Here is a 19,911-nt window from a genome sequence, read left to right as displayed (position 1 = left end):
CAAACTTAATTCGAACTAGCGGAGTGCTTAGTTCGAACTAGGTAAACCTCATTGTACGAGGACTAAGCCTATTTCGAACTTACTAGTTCGAATTAAGGGGTGTGTAGCCCCTTAATTTGAACTAGTGGGAGGCTAGCCCTCCCCAGCTTTCCCTGGTGGCCACTCTGGCCAACACCAGGGAAACTCTATTGCCCCCCTCCCGGCCCCGGACCCCTTAAAGGGGCACAGGCTGGCTACGATGCCCGTGCCAGGTGCAAGCCTGCCAGCACCCAGCTAGCAGACCCTGCACCTGGCATGGCTCGATCCAACCACCCAATGCCCCCCAGCCCTCCCCCTCTTCCCGGGACCAGGCTGGCGGCTCCCGGGAGCTTGCCCAGGACCGCAAGAGGCGGGCACCCGCCTGGTCTAGTGCGGACATCGTGGACCTCGTCCATGACCTCCGCACTAGGCACAGGAAAGTAGCCGTCTAGGGCAGGAGAGCTGCCAGCCTCGCCACCCAGGAGCAGGTGTGCATGAAAATCAAGGTGGTCCACTGAGACCCCTGACCCTGAGCCCTGACTTAGAATGGCCCAGTAGCCTGTCTGCCGACAGCAGCCAACACTAGGGACCCTGGAGGGGATGGACCAAAGACAGTGATCAAGCCATTTGTCTCATGCCATCCCTCTCCAGCCATCCACAAACTTCGGGCAGGGACACCACTGCTACTCCCTGGCTAATACCACTCCATGGACCCAACCTCCATGAATTGATCTCACTTCCCTTTAAAGTCTGTTCTAGTTCTAGCCTTCACAGCCTCCTGCAGCAAGGAGTTCCACAGGTTGACTATTTGCTTTGTGAAGAAGAACTTTCTGTTATTAGTTTGACGCCTGCTACCCATTCCTTTCCTTTGGTGTCCTCTAGTCCTTCTATTATGGGAACTAATGAAGAACTTTTTTATGCACCCTCTCCACCCCACTCATGCTTTTATAGACCTCTATCCTATCCCCCCTCCATCTCCTCTTTTCTAAGCTGAAAAGTCCCAGTCTCTTTAGCCTCTCTTCATATGGGACCTGTTCCAAACCCCTCATCATTGTAGTTGCCCTCCCCTCTCCCACCCTCTCTCTTCCCCTCTCCCACCTCCTTTTCCCAGTCTCCCCCAGTTTTGTTCAATAGAGATTCTATTTTTGAACACAATTGTCCTTTATTTTGTACATCAGGAAGGGGGGCTAGGGAGGGGTAAGTGGAAGGAGGTGAGGGAGGAATGGGGTATGAGCCCCCGATGGGGAGGACTGGGCTGGCTCTGCGGGCTTCTGGGGGTGGAAGCTCTCTTGCAGCCCCCCAATTGCCCCCTCTCCCCAGATGGCAGCCTGCGGCAAGTGCAGCCGGTCTGATGGCCAAGTGCTGTGATGTGCCCAGTGTGGGTACTCCAGGCAATCCAAGCCAGGACTGCTTTGCAAGCGGGGCACCCCTGAGAACTGTCTGTCCGGGGTGGGGGTCGGGTCCCTTTAAGCACAGCCCTTGGCTAGGCTGAGACAGCAGGTCCACGCTCTAAGTCCTACTCTGATGCCCTGCTGGCACTGCTTCCGGCCATCCTTAACCCCGGTTCAGGGTCCACTCAGTGTGGACATGCTAGTTCAAATTAGAAAAACGCTAATTTGAACTAGTTTTTTAGTCTGGATGAGTTAGTTCGAATTAGCGCTATAGTGTAGACATACCCGAAATGATTGTCCCAGAAACGTGGGTGCTGCAGAAGAATTTAAAGTGAAATAAAAGTTAAACTTTTCCATAAAATGGGAAGTAGAGTAACTGAAATACCAGAACTAAAAGTCCATGTTACTGAGTTACAATGGATGAAGAAATACTCAGAGGAGGTAGCTGAGAACTAGTGACAGTTAGGGGCTCCTTTATCTTGCTCCAGCTCCCACTTTGGCACCTGGAGATGCTTTCCTCTTTCTGTAAAGAAGAAGAGAACAACAAAGCAAGCAGATGAGATGATTGGGGGAGGGGCAAGAAAATGACTCACGTGTATATGCTTGTATATTTGAGAGCATGTATAAAAAGAGGTGGAACAACCATATTGGTGATCATAGCTATGATGCATTATTCCTTGGTCTGATAATCCCAGGGAAACCAAAGGCACACAAGTGCATTTGAACATCTGCTATTACTTGGGCCAGGACTCAATGTTTAGAGATTTTCTTCCTGAAAAGAAATTAGTTCCTCTTGATTCTGAGTCTGATGAGACCCACATAACAAAACCTCTGTACACTTTGTTGTACAAGTGGTTAGATGTTTTCCTCCAGCCTGAAAGCTGGAATTCAGCAATAGCCTGCCTCTGCATTTTTGATAACATGCAATCATCAGTCTGTCACCAAAGAGCAGTCCCTTTGCTGCTCCTACAAATAGGTCACTCGGCTCAGTTTCAGGGAAAGTCTGAGAAGACCTGCATTATTGAGTAAATCCATGGTCTGGACAGTAAGTGTGGGATGTCTGTCAGGGGACTCTCTAGCCTGACCATTACTTACATTGGTACTTACATTACTTACTTACTTACATTGGTACTTACTGAAGTACTGGAAAATAGTACGAATTTTGAATTGTTGTGATTGTAAGAGCTGGTGAACAGATCCAGCTGTGGATAATACAGTACACATAGTTTCACATCCTTTGTCTAGGAATCCTATCTGTCTGCTTACAAGGAGGCAGTTACTGTGATTACACAAAAGCCAGCCAAGCTGTTTTCTTTGTTCTGACATAACATCCCAAAGCTATGCAGATAGACTAGTTATTCATTCTGATCTACTTTGCAGAAGTTTGGTTGCCATACTATTGTTACCTGACAACACATGGATATCAGGACCCCATGGGTATCTGCAGCAGGGTTTTAGGTCTCTCTAGCTGGAAGAAGCTATGGCTTGTGCTAATTAAAAACTCTGACAACTCTCATATTTGACTCTCCGTTGTGCAAAGGAGGCATTTTGGCTCCTTTGAGGTATCTGTCTAGTACAGGGGTGGGCAAAATATGGCCCGCAGGCTGGATCCAGCCTACCAAGCAGCCAGATCTGGCCCATGGGCACAGCAAGAGCCTCAGCTCTTGGAGCTACCATTGGCCAGTTTGGAGAAGGTAATGTTAAGGTAAGAGACCTGGAATCCACTATGTACTGAGAAATACTAAAGAAAGAGTATGAATTAAAGTAGAGCTTTCTGCATTTACCGGAAATCCCAGTGCCTTCAGCAAGTGTACTGAAATTGAGATATTCAGCCTTAGGCGCATCTCTGACTCTGCTGCAATGAAGATGTTGTGTAAGCAAATATGCTCTGCGTGAATTCTGGAGAATTTGGGAGATGTATAACTGATGCCAACCGCACAGTAAAGACCCTTGGGGCAGTTTTCAGGCCAAACACCATTATCTTCCATTGATATGGAACTGTAAATGTAGGCCAGGCTTAGGAATTTCTTGTAACTTAGAAGCATAGGGTTACCATGGAAACTCTTGTTCAGATCATTTTTTGCTGAAATGTCTACTTTACAGTCACTTGCCTCTTTAACTCTACCCAGAAGAAACACCTGGAAAGCCATACAATTATGTAGGAGTTGTAGTTTTAAATCATGGCATTAACACCATCACATTAGTGACATGAAAAGAGAACTTTTCCAGATGCCTCTACATTTTTCCATTCAATACCCCACCTGAGGCCTATGACTGTTTGCCCTCTATAGTTTCCTACCAAAGGAAGGCTATGTTATGTCTCTCTTAGCCCACTTTACCTTTTGCACAAAATCACAACTGAAAAACTATTTTAACCACACCCATGTCAGGTCCGATAACTGGAAGTTCAGCCTTTCCAGATCTGAATACAGTGCTATACTGACTCTCTCTGTGATAACTGCTTCTTAGGCATATATGAAAATTTTCCAAGGTGGAAACAAGCTAAGTTAGGGCTCTCCACTAACTGTCAGAGCTTTTTTCATGAAGCTTCAACACAGGACTATGGAAGATAGTCCATGTTCAACTGGAGTCCATCTTTTCCTTTAATGAAAAAAAGATTCCTCAACAATAATTATTCAGCCCATTCCAAGCACCCAGTTGACTGTTAAGGATTGGTGTTCAAAAGCTTGGAAAGCATGAAAAATTTTCACCATCGTACATTGGAGAGTTACACAAAGATCTCCTAGGCTGAAGCCAGGAGCAGCCTTTGATGAAATTACACAAGCACTAAGGGGAGATCATTCAGAAAGGCAGGATATACAGCATCAGAGGAGATTGTACTGTGATAGAAAGCCTGACTACCTTACTAGGAAAGGAGGGGACAGTCTGGATTACAGTGATTCAGTTCTCATGCTCCCCCTGCAGTCCTGTTGTAGGAGCCTCTGGGGAATGAGGTTTGGAGGAAAAAGGTTACCGAGATCTTTTATATTCACATTGGCACTTCTGTCAGTGAAAGTTTTGGTCTGGGAATGGGGATGTTCATGTGCCTGACCAACTAAAGTTTTACTGATGAAAATGCCAATGTAGACATAGCCTAAGCAAAATTACCTCAGTCAGCATATATTTCTAAAACAGATTTTAAAAAATGCACCAGATCCCTATAGTCTTTATGTACGGAAAACTCCCATTGACACTTTTGTCGACATTGGGACTTTTAGCCTGGGGCCATGAATGTTTGCTTCAGGCTATGTTATATTATTGCACTAAGTGAGAATGTACTGTGCAACTCAGACAAATTGTAGATGGGCATTTTGCAAGCCTCAGCTACAATACCGCAGAAGGGATCTGACAAATACTCAGCACATTATAAGGCTCGTTGTCCTTACTTTGAACATAAACCACAATCCTCACATTTTAAAGGATATTCAGGTTAAAAAGCAGAAAATGGGGGCTTTAACTTTTAAAGAATTTATTTCAGTTTAAAGAAGAATAGGAAAGAGATAGTCATATGTATTTTCTATTTCATGCCTGAAAGTCTTAACAATGAGCAAAATTCTCACTATGTATTCTTTCCAGCTGAACTACAGCTAGACAGCTAAATCAGTAATGCAGTCTAACATGGTCATATTAACCCAGTGAAGCAGAAAAAAACATCTGCACCACCATGAATATGACTAAAAGAGAACATGCCAGCAAAAAGCCTTTAACAGTATCTAATGCAAGAAAATCTTATGAATGGTATTTTAAAGCAGTACAATGTAATTGATGAAAGAAGTATTATAGTAATTATTTGACCCTCAATGTAATAAGCCTGCAAAAGTGATTTATAAACTGCTTTGTAACTCAATTTCATGGGCATTAAAAAAACCTATAAAATGATTTTTATGTACTTCACTAATTTACAACTGTGGGCAATTTACTCAAGTATTCATAGTTTGTTAGGGGAAATAGATAAAAAGTTTTCAGAACAGCTCCCAAGATGTACTGTTATTGAATCCTGATTGCACAGATTGAAAACTAGCGTCTCCAGCGGTTGTCCACCTCACATTTCTCTCTTGATTTATGTAATGGAGATTTTTATGTGTACATTGCACTGAATATGAATGGAGGTTTCCTATGGAGTACAGTATGTAAATCTCACATACATTTATTTAGTATTAAATTCAGAAGTTACATACTGACAGTCTAGTACTTTCGTTTTCAAATTTAAATAGGCTAAGCTGTGCTATCATTTGCTATGCATTAGCTATTGTGCATATGCTTCCCTGAAAGACATACTATTTCAAAACATTTCAGTATTCTGTCTTTTGATGAGTCAAAGCATGAGCAGTTTAATCTCAGTGTTACAGATTCATGAACATTAACTAGCAACAAACACTACTAATCAAAACTGCCTGCAAACAACCAAAAACCAAATCCAATCCCATAAGGAGTATTTCCCACCTATAGGGAGAAGTGTTAGGTATGTCTACACTTGATTCTTCCTTCGAGGGAAGAATGCAAATGTAGACATCCAAAATTACAAATGAAGCGGGGATTTAAATATTCTATACTTCATTTGCATAATAGCGGACTTCCGCTTTTCCGCAGTAGCGCTATTTCAGGACATAAAAACTCAGTCCCTGTGGGATTATTTCAAGAGAAAACCCTTCCCTCAAAATAACCCTTAGAGACTCCAGGACACCCACTAGGGATTTCACTATCACTATTGATTTAATCGAGGAGGCACTCAAATGTTGTGTGATAGATGGTCATAGAAAATCCTAAAATAAATATTAATCACAATGCTTATTCAATTAAATGTGGCATTTTTCATCATTTAAATTATTTGATGAGGGTTTTTACATTATTCAACTAGCTTCTATGTAATTTCTGTTAGTGTTCTCTGTATGTCAAAAGCATTAGTGTTGCCATTTGCTAGTTGGGATACATTATACTTGAAGGATTTGCTGTTTGCTTTCTTTTTGCAGTTCCCATTCCCACCCCTTCTCCACATTTTCTTTAATTACTCCATTTTGTGTACTTCCTCCGCTATATGTACTTCTTATTGTGGTGCATCCTCATCAATTCATCATTATATAGGCCACCGTGAGATGCAATGTGTTATGCTTAGTTATGTGCAAATGAACTGAAAGGATTTATGTTGCATGGATGTAAGTGAGGGTAAAATGTGGTTATTTTCCTTTCTGTTTGTAAATGTCTAGAGACAAATTATACAATTTAAATGTACAAATATGGAATATGGTTCTGTTGGACTGGGATGATGGTAAAATTTAAACTCAACTTTAGTTTTCCTGTTTGGAGAAATAGGGTGTGTACATTCTTATTTAAATTATAGAATAAATAAATGGATTTCAGTGAAATAGCAAAGGTTCAGTTTTAAGTGTATGAAGTTTAACTGACAACAAAAAAACACAACTATGTAGGTAAGAACATGGTTGCCTAGTAATGTGACAGTTACATATTATTTTATGACTTTCATGGATTCATAGATTTTTCAAGACAGAAGAAACCATTAAGTAAACTAGTCTGACCTCTTCTGAAACATAGGATATCGTCTGCCACAAAGTTTTCCAAAACTTTTGTTTAACTAAGGCATAAACCAAAGATAACTAAAGCAATATTACTTGTATATAATATTTCTTAGTTATGCATTCTGTTGCTAATCAGCATACGCTATTAGATTTCTGTTAACATATTACTTATGAAAGGTGCTTCTGTATACAAAACTGGCATTGTAAAAGATCAAAGATTTTTTTATCGCAAGCAATTCATTTTAGTAATTTATCTTTTTTATTTAATTTGTATCTAGGCAGACTTTTCGGATTCAAGTTACCTGGATTAAGACTCTTAACATACAGAAAGCAGTCCTTACCGCAGGAAGACCCTGATGCAGTTGTAGTCGATTCATCTAAGCACAGTGATGACTCAGTGGCTATGAAGCGCTTTAAATCCCCCACAAAAGAAAGCTGCAGCCCTTCTGAAGTGGATGACACAAAAGCACTGATACAGCCCAGCAAATGTTCTCCTTTGGTTAATATATCAGGACCTCTTGACCATTCATCACCTAAACGGCAATGGGACCGACTATACCCAGATACACTGCAGACGAGTACACCACTAACTCATTCCAGATCAAAGGAAAGCATTTGTAGTATAAGAAGAGCATCTTCAGTGCATGACATAGAAGGATTTAACGTCCATCCCAAAAACGCTTTTAGGGACCGTCATGCAAGTGAAGGTAGGATTGAGAATGAATCAATATTCTGTGATATATCTGAAGAGGGATAAGTTGCTGTTTAAGTTATCATTACTTCTTACAACTTATAAGAGATGTTATAAATTTCATTTAAAATGATACTACGAAATCAGTAAGGGTGCAATGTTCTCACTTGTATTTATGTCAAGTAATACTTTTCTCCTGGAGTGTTAGCTTACATCTTAGATCTTAATGGAAGTGTTCTATAAACATTTACAAGCCAGGAAATGACCTAGTTAAAATTGCATCTGTAACCATAATTCTGCAACTTTTGGTCACATGTATTACATGTATTACAATATGGTCTTGAAAGATATGAAATGCTATTTCTCAGATAATGCAGTATTATATCATGCAATTTCTGTTACAACCTTTGACATGTGTAGTACTCTCATTGTCCAATGTCAGTACAGGTTAGAGGGGCTACTGATACTGGTACAAGTCAGTAGTAATGCCATTGGTATCTATGGAGTTACACCAGTGTAAAATTGAAGTAAATGGGAAATTAATCAGGACATTTAACTTTTTATATTATACAAATTCTCTTCCACCTCAAAGAATTTTCCATAGGCCTTTCTTCCCGTTCTCCTGAGCTTGTCTCTCCTAATCACTGAGGGTATGTCTACACTACCCTCCTATTTCGAAATAGGAGGGTAATGTAGGCATATCGCAATTGCAAATGAAGCCCAGGATTTGAATTTCCCGGGCTTCATTTGCATAAGACGGGTGCCGCCATTTTTAAATCCCGGCTGGTTCGAACCCCGTGCTGCGCGGCTACACGCGGCACAAACTAGGTAGTTCGAACTAGGCTTCCTAGTTCGAACTACCGTTACTCCATGAGTGTGTGTGTGTGCATACACGCACACCATACATTTTTACCTGATCACAGTTGCAAATTATGAGCCTGATTCTCCATTGCCTTGTACATTTATACATGCCATTTATATCCATGCCAGTGCAAAATGAATATACAACTGACCTTCTGTATGAAGCACCATAAGCTCTATTGATGAAAAGTACATAAAAGAGTTATGTATTATTGCCACCATCACAGTTATTGCACTTGACATAAATGTAAATGATGATATAAGGCACAAGTGCAACAGATGCTGTAATGGCCAGCACACCAGGATCTCCAGAGATAAATACAATGGCTGCTACTCATGAGATAAAGATATAAGCACCTATCTGTAAGGGTTGTAACAACTCTTATCCTTTGAAACTGGCAGAGAGAGGAACCTGTAACACAGTCACCAGTGGGTTACACAGGGCAATGCGGAAATCAGATCCTATACCTTTATATGGTACATGTAGATGTTAAATATGTTCTGTAGAATAGTTCCAACAGTGGGATGAGTCAGAAGATTGTATTCGCAATGACAACCATCACTGCTGCTATGTATTATGAAACTTACTAGTAAGGCTTTGTTAAATTTTTAGCCAATGAGTCAAAATCCTACTCACCTTATTCATGCAAGTAAGGCAAGCAGGATTTCTTTTGACCAAACACATTTTTTCAGGGCACCCAAATCAGATGTTTTGGCACTTCCTGCAAGTACTGTAGGTGCAGCATATGAAATCCTAAATAAAGATAATCTTCAATAATAAAATGACAAAACTGGGGGTTCCTACTCAAACAAAATATCTGGCCCACAGGAGGTACATAACATAAGTTATGTCTACACAGCTTCCCTCTTCTGCAAAAGCCTATGCAAATGAAGTGTGGATTAGCATATTGTTGAACTTCATTTGCATAATTAATTAGGAGCCTTTTTTACGCAATATGTTTTTGCACAAAAAGGTGCCGTCTACACAGCGCCTTTTTGTGCAAAAACCCCCTCTTGCGCAAGAGCCGTTCTTCCTCATTTTTTCAGGAAGAATGGCTCTTGCGCAAAAACCTCTTACAAAACAGCTCCTAATTAATTATGCAAATAAAGTGTGGCAATATGCAAATATGTGCTTCATTTGCATAGGTTTTTGCAGAAGAGGGAAGCTGTGTAGATGAAGCCATGGGCTAATACATTGCTTTTCTCTATTCTGTGTGTTTATAAATCCTTAATAATGAAGTATTTTTTATAGAAATCCTGATTGAAATTGAAATGTAGCCTTCAGATTAAAAAATGTTCACATTTCCTCAATCTGAAAACTATTAATAGAACCTGTTTAATAGGATTCTAAGAGAAGTAGAATAAGGTAATTTAGTTTGGTGGGAACTGCACTAATTCACCTTGGTTCAAATTTTTTTACAAGACTACATCTAGGCTGCAAGCTTCTTTCAGAAGAAGCTTTTCCGGAAGCGATCTTCCAGAAAAACTTTTTCAAAAGAAAGCATCTACACAGCAAAAGCACAACCAAAAAGCGATCTGCTTTTTCAAAAGATAGTGTCCGCATTGATTGGATGCTATCTCACATTTCAATTGCAATTACTGTGGACAGAGTGGCTTTTTTCCTAGAGGCCTCTTCTTTCAAAAAACCATTCTCTTCTGCATCCACACACCTTTTTCTGAAAAAGCTTTTTTGGAAAAAGGCTTCTTCCTCACAGAAAGAGATTTACCACTGTTGGAAATACCCCTCCATTTGACTTTCTGTCAAAAGAATGCAATAGCGGTGTGGACATAAGTGTAGTTTTTCTGGAAAAACAGGTGTTTTTCCAGAAAAACTTTGCAGTGTAGACATACCCCAAGAGATGGCAAGGGTCATTGAGAGTACCAACCATTATTTCATGTGATTCAGCTATTTATCAGTATATATGTCAAAATATGGACACTACAGTTGTAACCTTGCTTTAAAATGCAATTCTGTGCTGAAAGGTAATTCTGTAAAAATGGCAGTGTGGCTTTCAAAATTAATTTGAGTGCACTTCACTATGATCTAGGTGTGATACCTATATCCAGGGGACTGCAAAGCCAGTCTCCATTCAGGTGTCTGGCTTGGTAGTTTTCCATCCCTTGCACTGTTCCAGTGGCCTAATGGAGTTGGATCAAGGGTTCATGACCTGACCCAATTTCACTTGCTGATGAAATCACTTTGATATGGAAATCAATGACACTCACAGAATATGGAACCCCACTTTTACGAAGCAGTGTTTTAGTGGAGAACTGCCATGTATGACTATCGCCTCATGTTTATGTTACACAACTGCACTCTTTTTTTTTTTTTTAAGAATGTTGTTTCTACTACAGCAACTAACAGTTTAGAAATGGTGGGGCTCCATTATGCAGTGAAATCAATGCAGCTTCTTAGATGAATGAGGCTTATTTACCAGGATACCAAGATTAAGCCCTTAGGAACTGCAAAATTTTTAAACAAATATTTTTAAAAAATTAAAATAAATATTTTTAAATAAAAATTTTATAATAATATATTAAAATAACCTCTGTATGGGGGTAAGGGATAATTTACCTTCATTGTAATCCTTTGAAAATGTTCTCACTGCTCAGTATTGAGATTTTGCTTCCAACAATCAGACTTTTCTCAGAAAAAAATAGGTCATTTTTAATTATGAAAATAGAACTCGTATTTTTAAACAAAACTTCCAGATTAGTAAAATTTAGAATTTTGGCATTCAAAATGTCATATGGTCAAAGTCCAGTCCCACTGTGAAATTTTTAGATTCTACACATTTTGACATGAAAATCCCAAATAGCAAATGTCACTAAAATGTGAAATTTTGCACACATGAAACCTGAAATTTTAAAATGCAATGATAAAAATTGGCCTTTCTTTCAGCCCCAATAAAAACTTAAAGCATTAGATATATTTTTCTATAAGTCTTGAAAGAATCCAGTCTTATTTCAGCACTAATATTTTAATTCTGAACTGTAACTACTAATCTACTTTTAAAACATTTTTTTCTGTAATATAGTAGATTGTTTTTCTTTAATCATTAGGCCAAGGGTGGACAAATACTGGCTCATGGGCTGGATCCAGTCCATCATATTTAGCCCCTGACAGGTGCTGCTGCTATATTTACCTACACCTCCACAGGTACAGACAATTGCAGCTCCTGTTGGCTGCAGTCGCCGTTCCCAGCCAATGGGAGCTACGGAATGTGGTGTCCCAGTCTGTGCCACTTCCAACAACTCCCAGGGGCTAACTTTGCCTAACCACCACTGTTTTATTGCTCACCTCTGTATTAGGCAAAGAAAACTGCCATTGAAGTGAATGGATATTTTGCCAGACTAAAGGATCAGGGACAAAATATAACAATACTAATTTTATCTCTGATATTATATTCATTCAGTTTGGAGAACTGATTGCACTAAAGGGCTGATCCAAAGGAAGTCTGTAGGAATATTTTCATTCACTTTAATGGATTTGGATTAGGTCCTATGAGCCACATTCTTAAAGATATTTGTAGGCACCTAAAGATGTACATGGGCACTTAGACCCAGATCTATAAGGGATTTGGGCATTGTGAGATTGAGCATCTAAATTTTAAAGTGAATGGAGATGCCTATCTCCTAGAGCTAAAAAGGACTTTGAAAGGTCATTGAGTCCAGTCCCCTGCCTCCACAGCAGGACCAAGTACCATCCCTGACAGATTTTGCCCCACATCCCTAAATGGCCTCTTCAAGCATTGAGCTCACAACCCTGGGTTTTGCAGACCAATACTCAATCCACTGAGGTATCCCTCCTCCCCACTATTATTTATATAGTGCCTCACTTTTATTTATATAGAAAATCACAGGAACAGCAATATGATACACAAGACTGAGTTAAGCACCAAGGCTCCCAGTAGAAATTTCAAAACCACTAACTAACAAACTCACACTGAGATCAGAGGAGGTTAGACTGGGATTCACAAGGGGTACTTAGAAATTACAACACTCTACACCTTGAGGAAAGTGTTAGGCTCCTGTACAACACAAGGAGAGAATGAAGTGCCTAAGAACAGGAATCATAAAAGCCCAAAATTCTGAGCAGGGATTCCCTCCTCCCCCCAAACTAGCCAGAAGGAAATGCTGAGAGGAGAAATGTGATCTAAGTATCACCAGTGGAACCTGGGTCTCTCACCTCCCATGTGAATGTTCTAACCTGTGGGCTAGAAGTTATAAAAGGATGGGGGACATAGAAAGAGAGAAGCACAAGCACCACAATCTCTGGCTGTTTTATGTGGATTTAGGCATGTCTAGAGCCCACACACTGTATCCAGCCCAAGTGGCAATTTGTGAATCTTGATGGGGCTTAGGCATGATTGAGGTGCCTAGACATTTGGGCTATGTCTACAGTCGTGGCTTCTTGCGCAAGTATGGCCATTCTTGCGCAAGAATCTGCAGCTCTTTCACACTGCCTACCTGCTCTTGCGCAAGGACATTTACAGTATGGTGTGGTAAGAGGGGGCTTCTTGTGCAAAAGCTACACTCTTTTTTAACAGGGGTAAGCCCTCTTGCGCAGGAGCTCTTGTGCAAGAGGGCAGTGTGGATGCTCGGCAGGGATTTCTTGTGCAAGAAAGCCCTATGGCTAAAATGGGCATCATAGCTTTTTTGCACAAGAGAGCATCCACACTGCCATGGATGCTCTTGCGCAAAAGCACATCTCCTGTATGGCCGTGTGGACGTTTTCTTGCGCAAGAATTCTTGCACAAGAACCCTTGTGCACGATTTTCTTGTGCAAGAAGCCGCCAGTGTAGACATAGTCTTGGTGTGTTAGGACTATGTGCCTATCCAGCTGCCAAAATGTAGGTGCCCCAGGAACATTAACAATGGAAACTTAGGTGTCTAGAGTTTTAGGCACCTGAAGGGTTCAGCGGCACTTCAGCAGGGATTTTATGAATGCTGGTGGTACCTAAATGTTGATTCAGGAGCCAAAAGAAACAGTGGGATGCCTATCTTCCCCTTGTGAATCTCACCCTATGTGCCTTTCTGCATCTTTAGGTCCTAAATATCGTTGCAAATCTGGCCTTCCAGTACTAATTTAATTAAAATTTACTATTTTTTCTTTTCATGGAATGATAGTATTTGTCTTCAAAGTGCAGTGTTGGAGGAACAACGTCAACATTAGCATATTCTGGGGGAAAGGTATTAGATTTTTTGTACTGAGGTAAGACATATGGTGGAGATTTTTTCGCTGCTATAAATTTTCACAGTTCCACTATGGGGCTATGATAGTTTACAACAGCAAAGCATCTACCCCTGGTGTTTTAAAGGTTATTGATCATAATCACTGAATTATCAAAATGATCTCATCTTAATAAGAAATTAATTTGATGCAAAAGTATTGTAATTCCAGTCAATTATATATTGTAACCAATATACTATGCATTCTCTGATGCAGATTTTAGTTTTCTTCTTTTCTCTTTTCTTCTTTATTCTTATTATGCTGAAAACCAGACAATGGTCGCAATGTCAAAGGTAATGTATGGGTATAAAAGGTACCACCTAGTTCTTCAGCTGCCACACTGTTTGGCATGTTAACTTGCCTGCTGTATGAAATGTATAAATGCAACATTCTCATGCTGACCTCTATAGGGCCAGGTACATTACTGAAATGATCTTTGTTTTAGTTTGTTGGAGACATAATTAGTCCCCCAGCTAAAGCCACTGCATTAGCTTCCACCCATTGGAAGACGTGAAGGAATGGTTAAATAATAATTATGCCTGTTCTTCTTAAATGTTTGTTAACAGAAAGAGAGTGAAAGAGAAAGAGAGATTTAGCTGATTTAGTGATGCTGTCTTTAAACAGGCAAAAAGTCCCTGCGAATTTTGTCTATTAAATGAGTGTAGAATTGGATCTTTAATGAACAATCAATAGTTAGGAGGCATTTAGTTCTATTTCAGTTACCAACTTACAAGTAAAGAACATTAAATAGTCATCAGGACCCATGTGGCAGTCTCTTCATTTATTCCTCTTTTGTCTCCTTAAAACTAGTTTCACGCTCCTGGATGGCAGGGGGTATGGTTTCAAGCTTACTGTAGTATCCAAATGGGCATGCATGAAGTTCATTGCCAATTTCACATTGAAATAAATCTGAATCATGGACACTAGTATTCAGAAATAATTTCTATTCACCAGAACAATGACAGGAAAAGGTGGCTGAGCTGTGCCTATATGCCATTTAAATTTAATTCCATATTTCTTTCCTCCAGTTCTGGAAAACACTTCTTGAACAATGCATCAGAAAACTGAATTTAATTGTAATATTTGTAGCTAAATTTGGGAACTCTTTGGTTCATGATTTCATGCATGCTGGAAAAGTTTGTGTACCTAATAAAATGTCTCCTTACTAAACTGCATGTAGTGCATGAGCTAAATTCTGTAAGCAATTCATCACCAGTGGATAACAAAGTCACTACATTTGCTTTTTGTGTATGTCAGTAGAGTTTTAAATATAGTGCAGTGTCTTTTTCTGTAAAACAAGTTTTGTAAGTGAATTTATTGCTGGTAAAATATGATGGATTGACATCACAGGAGAATGAAGTCCTCAATTAATCTACAGAACAGGTACAGCATAAGCAGTGACAGTGCAACACCAATGAGCCTTACACCCGATCTAGAGGGATTTCCTTTGGGGCGGGGTGGAGGGATATTTCATTCTCCATGTTTATTCAATCCCTCGCCTCTCTGCTGAAACTGTCAACAAGGGGCCAATTAGTGTCAGTTGTGTTGGTATTTTGGGTTTTTTTTTCTTTTGTTTTTTTCCTCTCCCTGGTATGGACATCTGTCTACTAGGAAATAAGCACAGAGCAACTCACAGTTGGGAATAATTTTCAGTCACTACAAACCAGAGATTTGGGATTAACCCACTAATGTCTTTTAAATAAGTAACATTATTAACTCATTGTCAATAAGATATTTTAAACTCTGAACTATCTTTTTTGAAGCCAAAGGGGAAAAGGTAGTGTTGTATCTATCATAGGCTGTAATACTTTAGAGAGGAATCACTAAGTCTCTAGTGAATCAATAATCAAAGAGCTAATCAAAGAAATAAAGCCATGTCTCAGTAAGGGATAATGAATTTGATCTCTAGACTTCTTTAAAGTTCCCCTCTTTAAAAAAATATTGTGTACCGAGCACATTTTTACAAGATGAATGTAGAGTAATGGTCAGCTATATGGACTCAACTGCCTCTATGCAGTAGTACTGTAAAGACACTATAAAGTACTATAATGGACATCCATTTCATGAAGCATTTGACTTTTACTGTAGTTATTTCTGAACAGCTATTATGAATCTTACTAAAATAACACAAGACTCTGAAAGGTATATGGAATTTGACAGGAAGTCTTATTTTTCCCAGTCATTTGTAGAGAATGACAATTGTAATAATACTTCTTGAAAAGCAGTTCACGGATATAAGAGGTTTTACAGGAATATTTCATAATATTCATATGGGTCAAGTCCTAAGACCCTTATTCGGTGGAAGTCAATAGTATCTTTGTCTAAGGTCAAGTTTTCACTCCAGAGAAAATCAGCACTACCATAATTGATCTTCCGCAGTTCAATTTAGCTGATCTAGTAAAGACTCACCAAACTGAACTCAGAGAGTGCCCCCATCAGCCTCCAGTACTCCTGTGAGGAGTAAGGAAAACTGACGGGAGTATTTGTTCTTGTCGGCCTTCTGCTGTGGGGATGGTGCAGAAACTTCAATCAAATTATATCAACTCCAATTACATAATTAACACAGCTAGAGTTGTGAATCTTAATTCGACCTTCTGCCTTAGGGTACATCTAGACTACAGGCTTTTGTCGACAGAGACTTTGTTGACAGATACTGTCGACAAAGCCTCTATCGACAAAGAGCGTCTAGACTACAGCCAGTTCTGCCAATAAAGCAAGCAGCTTTTTTGACAGAGAGTCTAGATGCTCTCTTTTGAAAAAGCACAGTGTGGATGCAATAGTGCTTTTTGTCGACAGAACTCTGTCGATAAAAGGCATTATTCCTTGTAGAATGAGGTTTAACGCCGTCGACAAAACTGCCGCGTTACTGTCGACAGAACTCGGCGGTAGTGTAGATACAGTATAGTTTTGTCAACAAAAGTCCACTTTTGTCAACAAAACCCTGTAGACACACCCTTAGTGTAGACATGGCCTGTATCATGTCTGAGTAAAAATACAGAAAGTATTTCAGATTTGAGGCCATTGTTGGGTGCCTAAAAAACAAAATGTAGACCATATATTAATGAATACTTCAATTCAATCAACAGTTCTAAAATTATTTTAGTAGTTTTACTTATGGTTTATTTGATCAAATTCACCCCAGGTATATTTCTTTTTGTCTCTAGTATTGATTTATCATGGATGATTTTAACTAATTGTATATATTTAAAATTATTCCATAGAATCAGTTATGAATCTCATTTTATTTAGAATCTCTGTACACTGGGCCATTGCCATCTGATAATGAAGCACTATTGAAGCAGATCAGATTATAACATTGGCCAAATGACCAAAAAACAAATTATATAAGTAAGACACAGTGTGTTGAGAATGCTGTAATAGTAAATTGAGCCTCTATGGAATAGACTTAAATGAAAACAATTAAGACTGAGAGTAGTGATTGAAAACTAGTACCATTTTCTCTCCCTGTTGTAGTCCTGGTCCCATGAATGAAAAAAAAAGAGATTTACAATCTATATGCAAATAAAAACACCACAGGCATTAAGTATTAGGACATCACAATAGATGCATCATGGTAAGGGACCTGGATGTCAAACTGATTAATTAAATGAAGGGAATGAATTGAGACACGTTATAAAATATTGTAGAGAGGTAAATAAATACTTGTTTTTAGTAAAATCACTTCAGCTTTTGGCATTCAAATTGCTACCTTTTCTCCATCTCCACTGTAATTATTTTGCTGATGGATGTCAAATAATTTTACATCATATCTGCACTAGGATAATTGACTCTTGTCTAAAATACCTGAAATAATTTAATAAGCAGGATTTTGAGAAAGTATTCAAAATTACTTGATTTACAAAAATATGCTCCGCTTTTATAATTTATCATTTTACAGACATAAACCTCACAGATGTTTACCTAGTAATAGCAAAATAACCTTGTGACTTGGCTGTCCAGTGAATCACAAGGCTGAAGACTAACGCTCTTAAACACCCACACAGAATAGCCATTCCTGTATAAAATCAGTTTCTGTGTCCTTCTTTCACTTTTATATGTAAAGTAAGGACACTATGGGAATGTCTACACTGTTTATTTTTTGTGGAAGAGGAAATGCAAATGAAACGCTCATTTGCAAATCTTGTGCTCTCATTTGCATATTCTCTTCCGATTCTTTTTGCAGAAGAGGTTTTTGCAAAAAAAAAAAAACCACAGTGTAGACGGGGCCATTTTTCTGAAAAAAAAAACCCTTTTGTGCAAGATCCTATAAACCTTATTTTTTGAGGAATAAGGGATCTTACGCAAAAGGGTTTTTTTCCGAAAAATGGCCCCATCTACACTGCAGTTTTCTTTGCAAAAACCTCTTATGCAAAAAGGATCAGAAGAGAATATGTAAATGAGAGTGCAAGATTTGCAAATGAGCACTTCATTTGCATTTCCTCTTCTGCAAAAAACAAACAGTATAGATGTAGCCTATATTTCCAACTTATATTGTGAGTAGAAAACCTAAGTGGCTCCGAAGTTTTAGAGCTAGATGTATACAGCATCTATTTACATGGTTTATCTATTGATTTTGTGTACAGTACTGTAGGTAATGGACAAAGGAAACTGTCTATGCACATCCAAGAGCAAATTAATGGACATCTTCTTTAGTTCCCTCCATTTGTCAAATATTAAGTATGCTTTTCAATTTTTAGGGCCTTTCAATCATATCAAGTCAAGTCTTTTGGGATCCACATCAGATTCAAACCTCAACAAATATAGCACCATCAACAAAATTCCTCAACTCACCCTGAACTTTTCAGATATCAAAAGTGAAAAAAAATCTTCATCGCCTCCTTCTTCAGAGAAAACAATTATTGCACCCAAAGTGAAAGATCGAACGCACAATGTAACAGAAAAGGTTACCCAGGTAGGATTTCAATCCAATACTTGTTTACAATCCAATACTCTTTGTTCTCTGAATTCCTAGTCTATGTTATAATTCTATAATTACATTCATTTTCCACATTATTTATTCTGAAACCTTGTACATCATAAATGATTTCGATATTTCCAATATCAGGTTTGTGCTTTGTAATTCTATTATTATCCATGTGCTAGGTGTAAAAGTCATAGTTGTATTGATACTGCTAAGCTTCTCCTAAAATGCCATATTATACTCCAAACTTTTACCATTTAGCAATGGTGGGATGAAGTCTTTTATTTTATCATGGCTGGGGATTTACTTAATTGCAGCCCAGTGACCACAATGACTCTACATTAGTGATTCCTGGCAATGACTTATTTTGTGTAGCTTTTCATTCCTCAACAAACTCTCTGAATTGCTGGCCGGTGCAAAATACATGGAGTGGTAAATTATATGTGATTATGCTACTAAGTACCCACTAATTTATGTTCCAGGTCTTTATCTTTTCATATTGCCTTTCTCTGTGGCAACTTTTTCACACATATATACAAAATGTCAAAGTGAGATATGAAGGACCTTTGACTTTATTTTTACAATTTGGGCAGAAGCAAACATTGTCTTTGGTATCTACTGCTTTTCCAAACGTGGTTTCCATCTGCATACATATAAATATATGCTGGCTCCTTTTGTTTGTAAGCATCTGTGTATGCCTGTGCTAACTTCTGCCAGCACTGGGTACATATTGTGTAACTGAAGCCAAGCTGAGCACTCTGCAAATTTGGCCCACTTTGAAGGACATTTGCTTTAATCTGCTGAAATATATATACAAAGCAAATCTGCCTGGGGCAGGATGAGCCAGACTCTTAAGAGCATTGTGTACGGTAGATTGAAAGTCTGGCAAATCATAGGATAAACATTCATTGCTTTTGTACCCTAGCCTTTTGTATGTGAAACTGAGGAGTGCACAAGTTCAGGAGTGTGACTAGAGAGATTTTGCCTGGAGTGAACATAATCTCATCAGAACAGGATAAATATGATTGGTCCTTCAGTGGACATACCCTTCGGTGCAGAGTGGGGATTGGCCCATGATCTGCGGGAAGGAGGAGGAAAGCAAGAAAAAGCAGTCTATGTGTTCCCTGGAATTTGGGAGATGTTACAGGAACTATAGAAGTGGCCAGTGTCCCTCCACTCCTGTGCCCGAGCACAGGACCTGATATATGTGTGTGTGTGTGTGTGTGTGTGTGTGTGTGTGTGTGTGTGTGTGTGTGTGTGTG

The 19,911-nt window shown here is 39.1% G+C and overlaps 1 protein-coding gene across 1 annotated transcript in view; it reads left to right on the top strand.

Moving 5' to 3' along the window:
• Window positions 1–19,911, top strand: part of KCNH7 (potassium voltage-gated channel subfamily H member 7) — a 406,542-nt gene that overhangs the window by 268,158 nt on the left and 118,473 nt on the right. Inside the window, exons 4-5 of the mRNA XM_075933507.1 lie at window positions 7,226–7,650; window positions 18,426–18,640. Of these exons, the coding sequence (XP_075789622.1) occupies window positions 7,226–7,650; window positions 18,426–18,640 (640 nt within the window). The remainder of the gene's footprint in view (window positions 1–7,225; window positions 7,651–18,425; window positions 18,641–19,911) is intronic.

The sequence above is a fragment of the Pelodiscus sinensis genome, chromosome 7, assembly GCF_049634645.1.
Source record: "Pelodiscus sinensis isolate JC-2024 chromosome 7, ASM4963464v1, whole genome shotgun sequence".
NCBI classification, from domain to species: domain Eukaryota; kingdom Metazoa; phylum Chordata; order Testudines; family Trionychidae; genus Pelodiscus; species Pelodiscus sinensis.
Note: the sequence above shows the minus strand (reverse complement) of the source record. Positions and strands in the feature narration are given on the sequence as shown.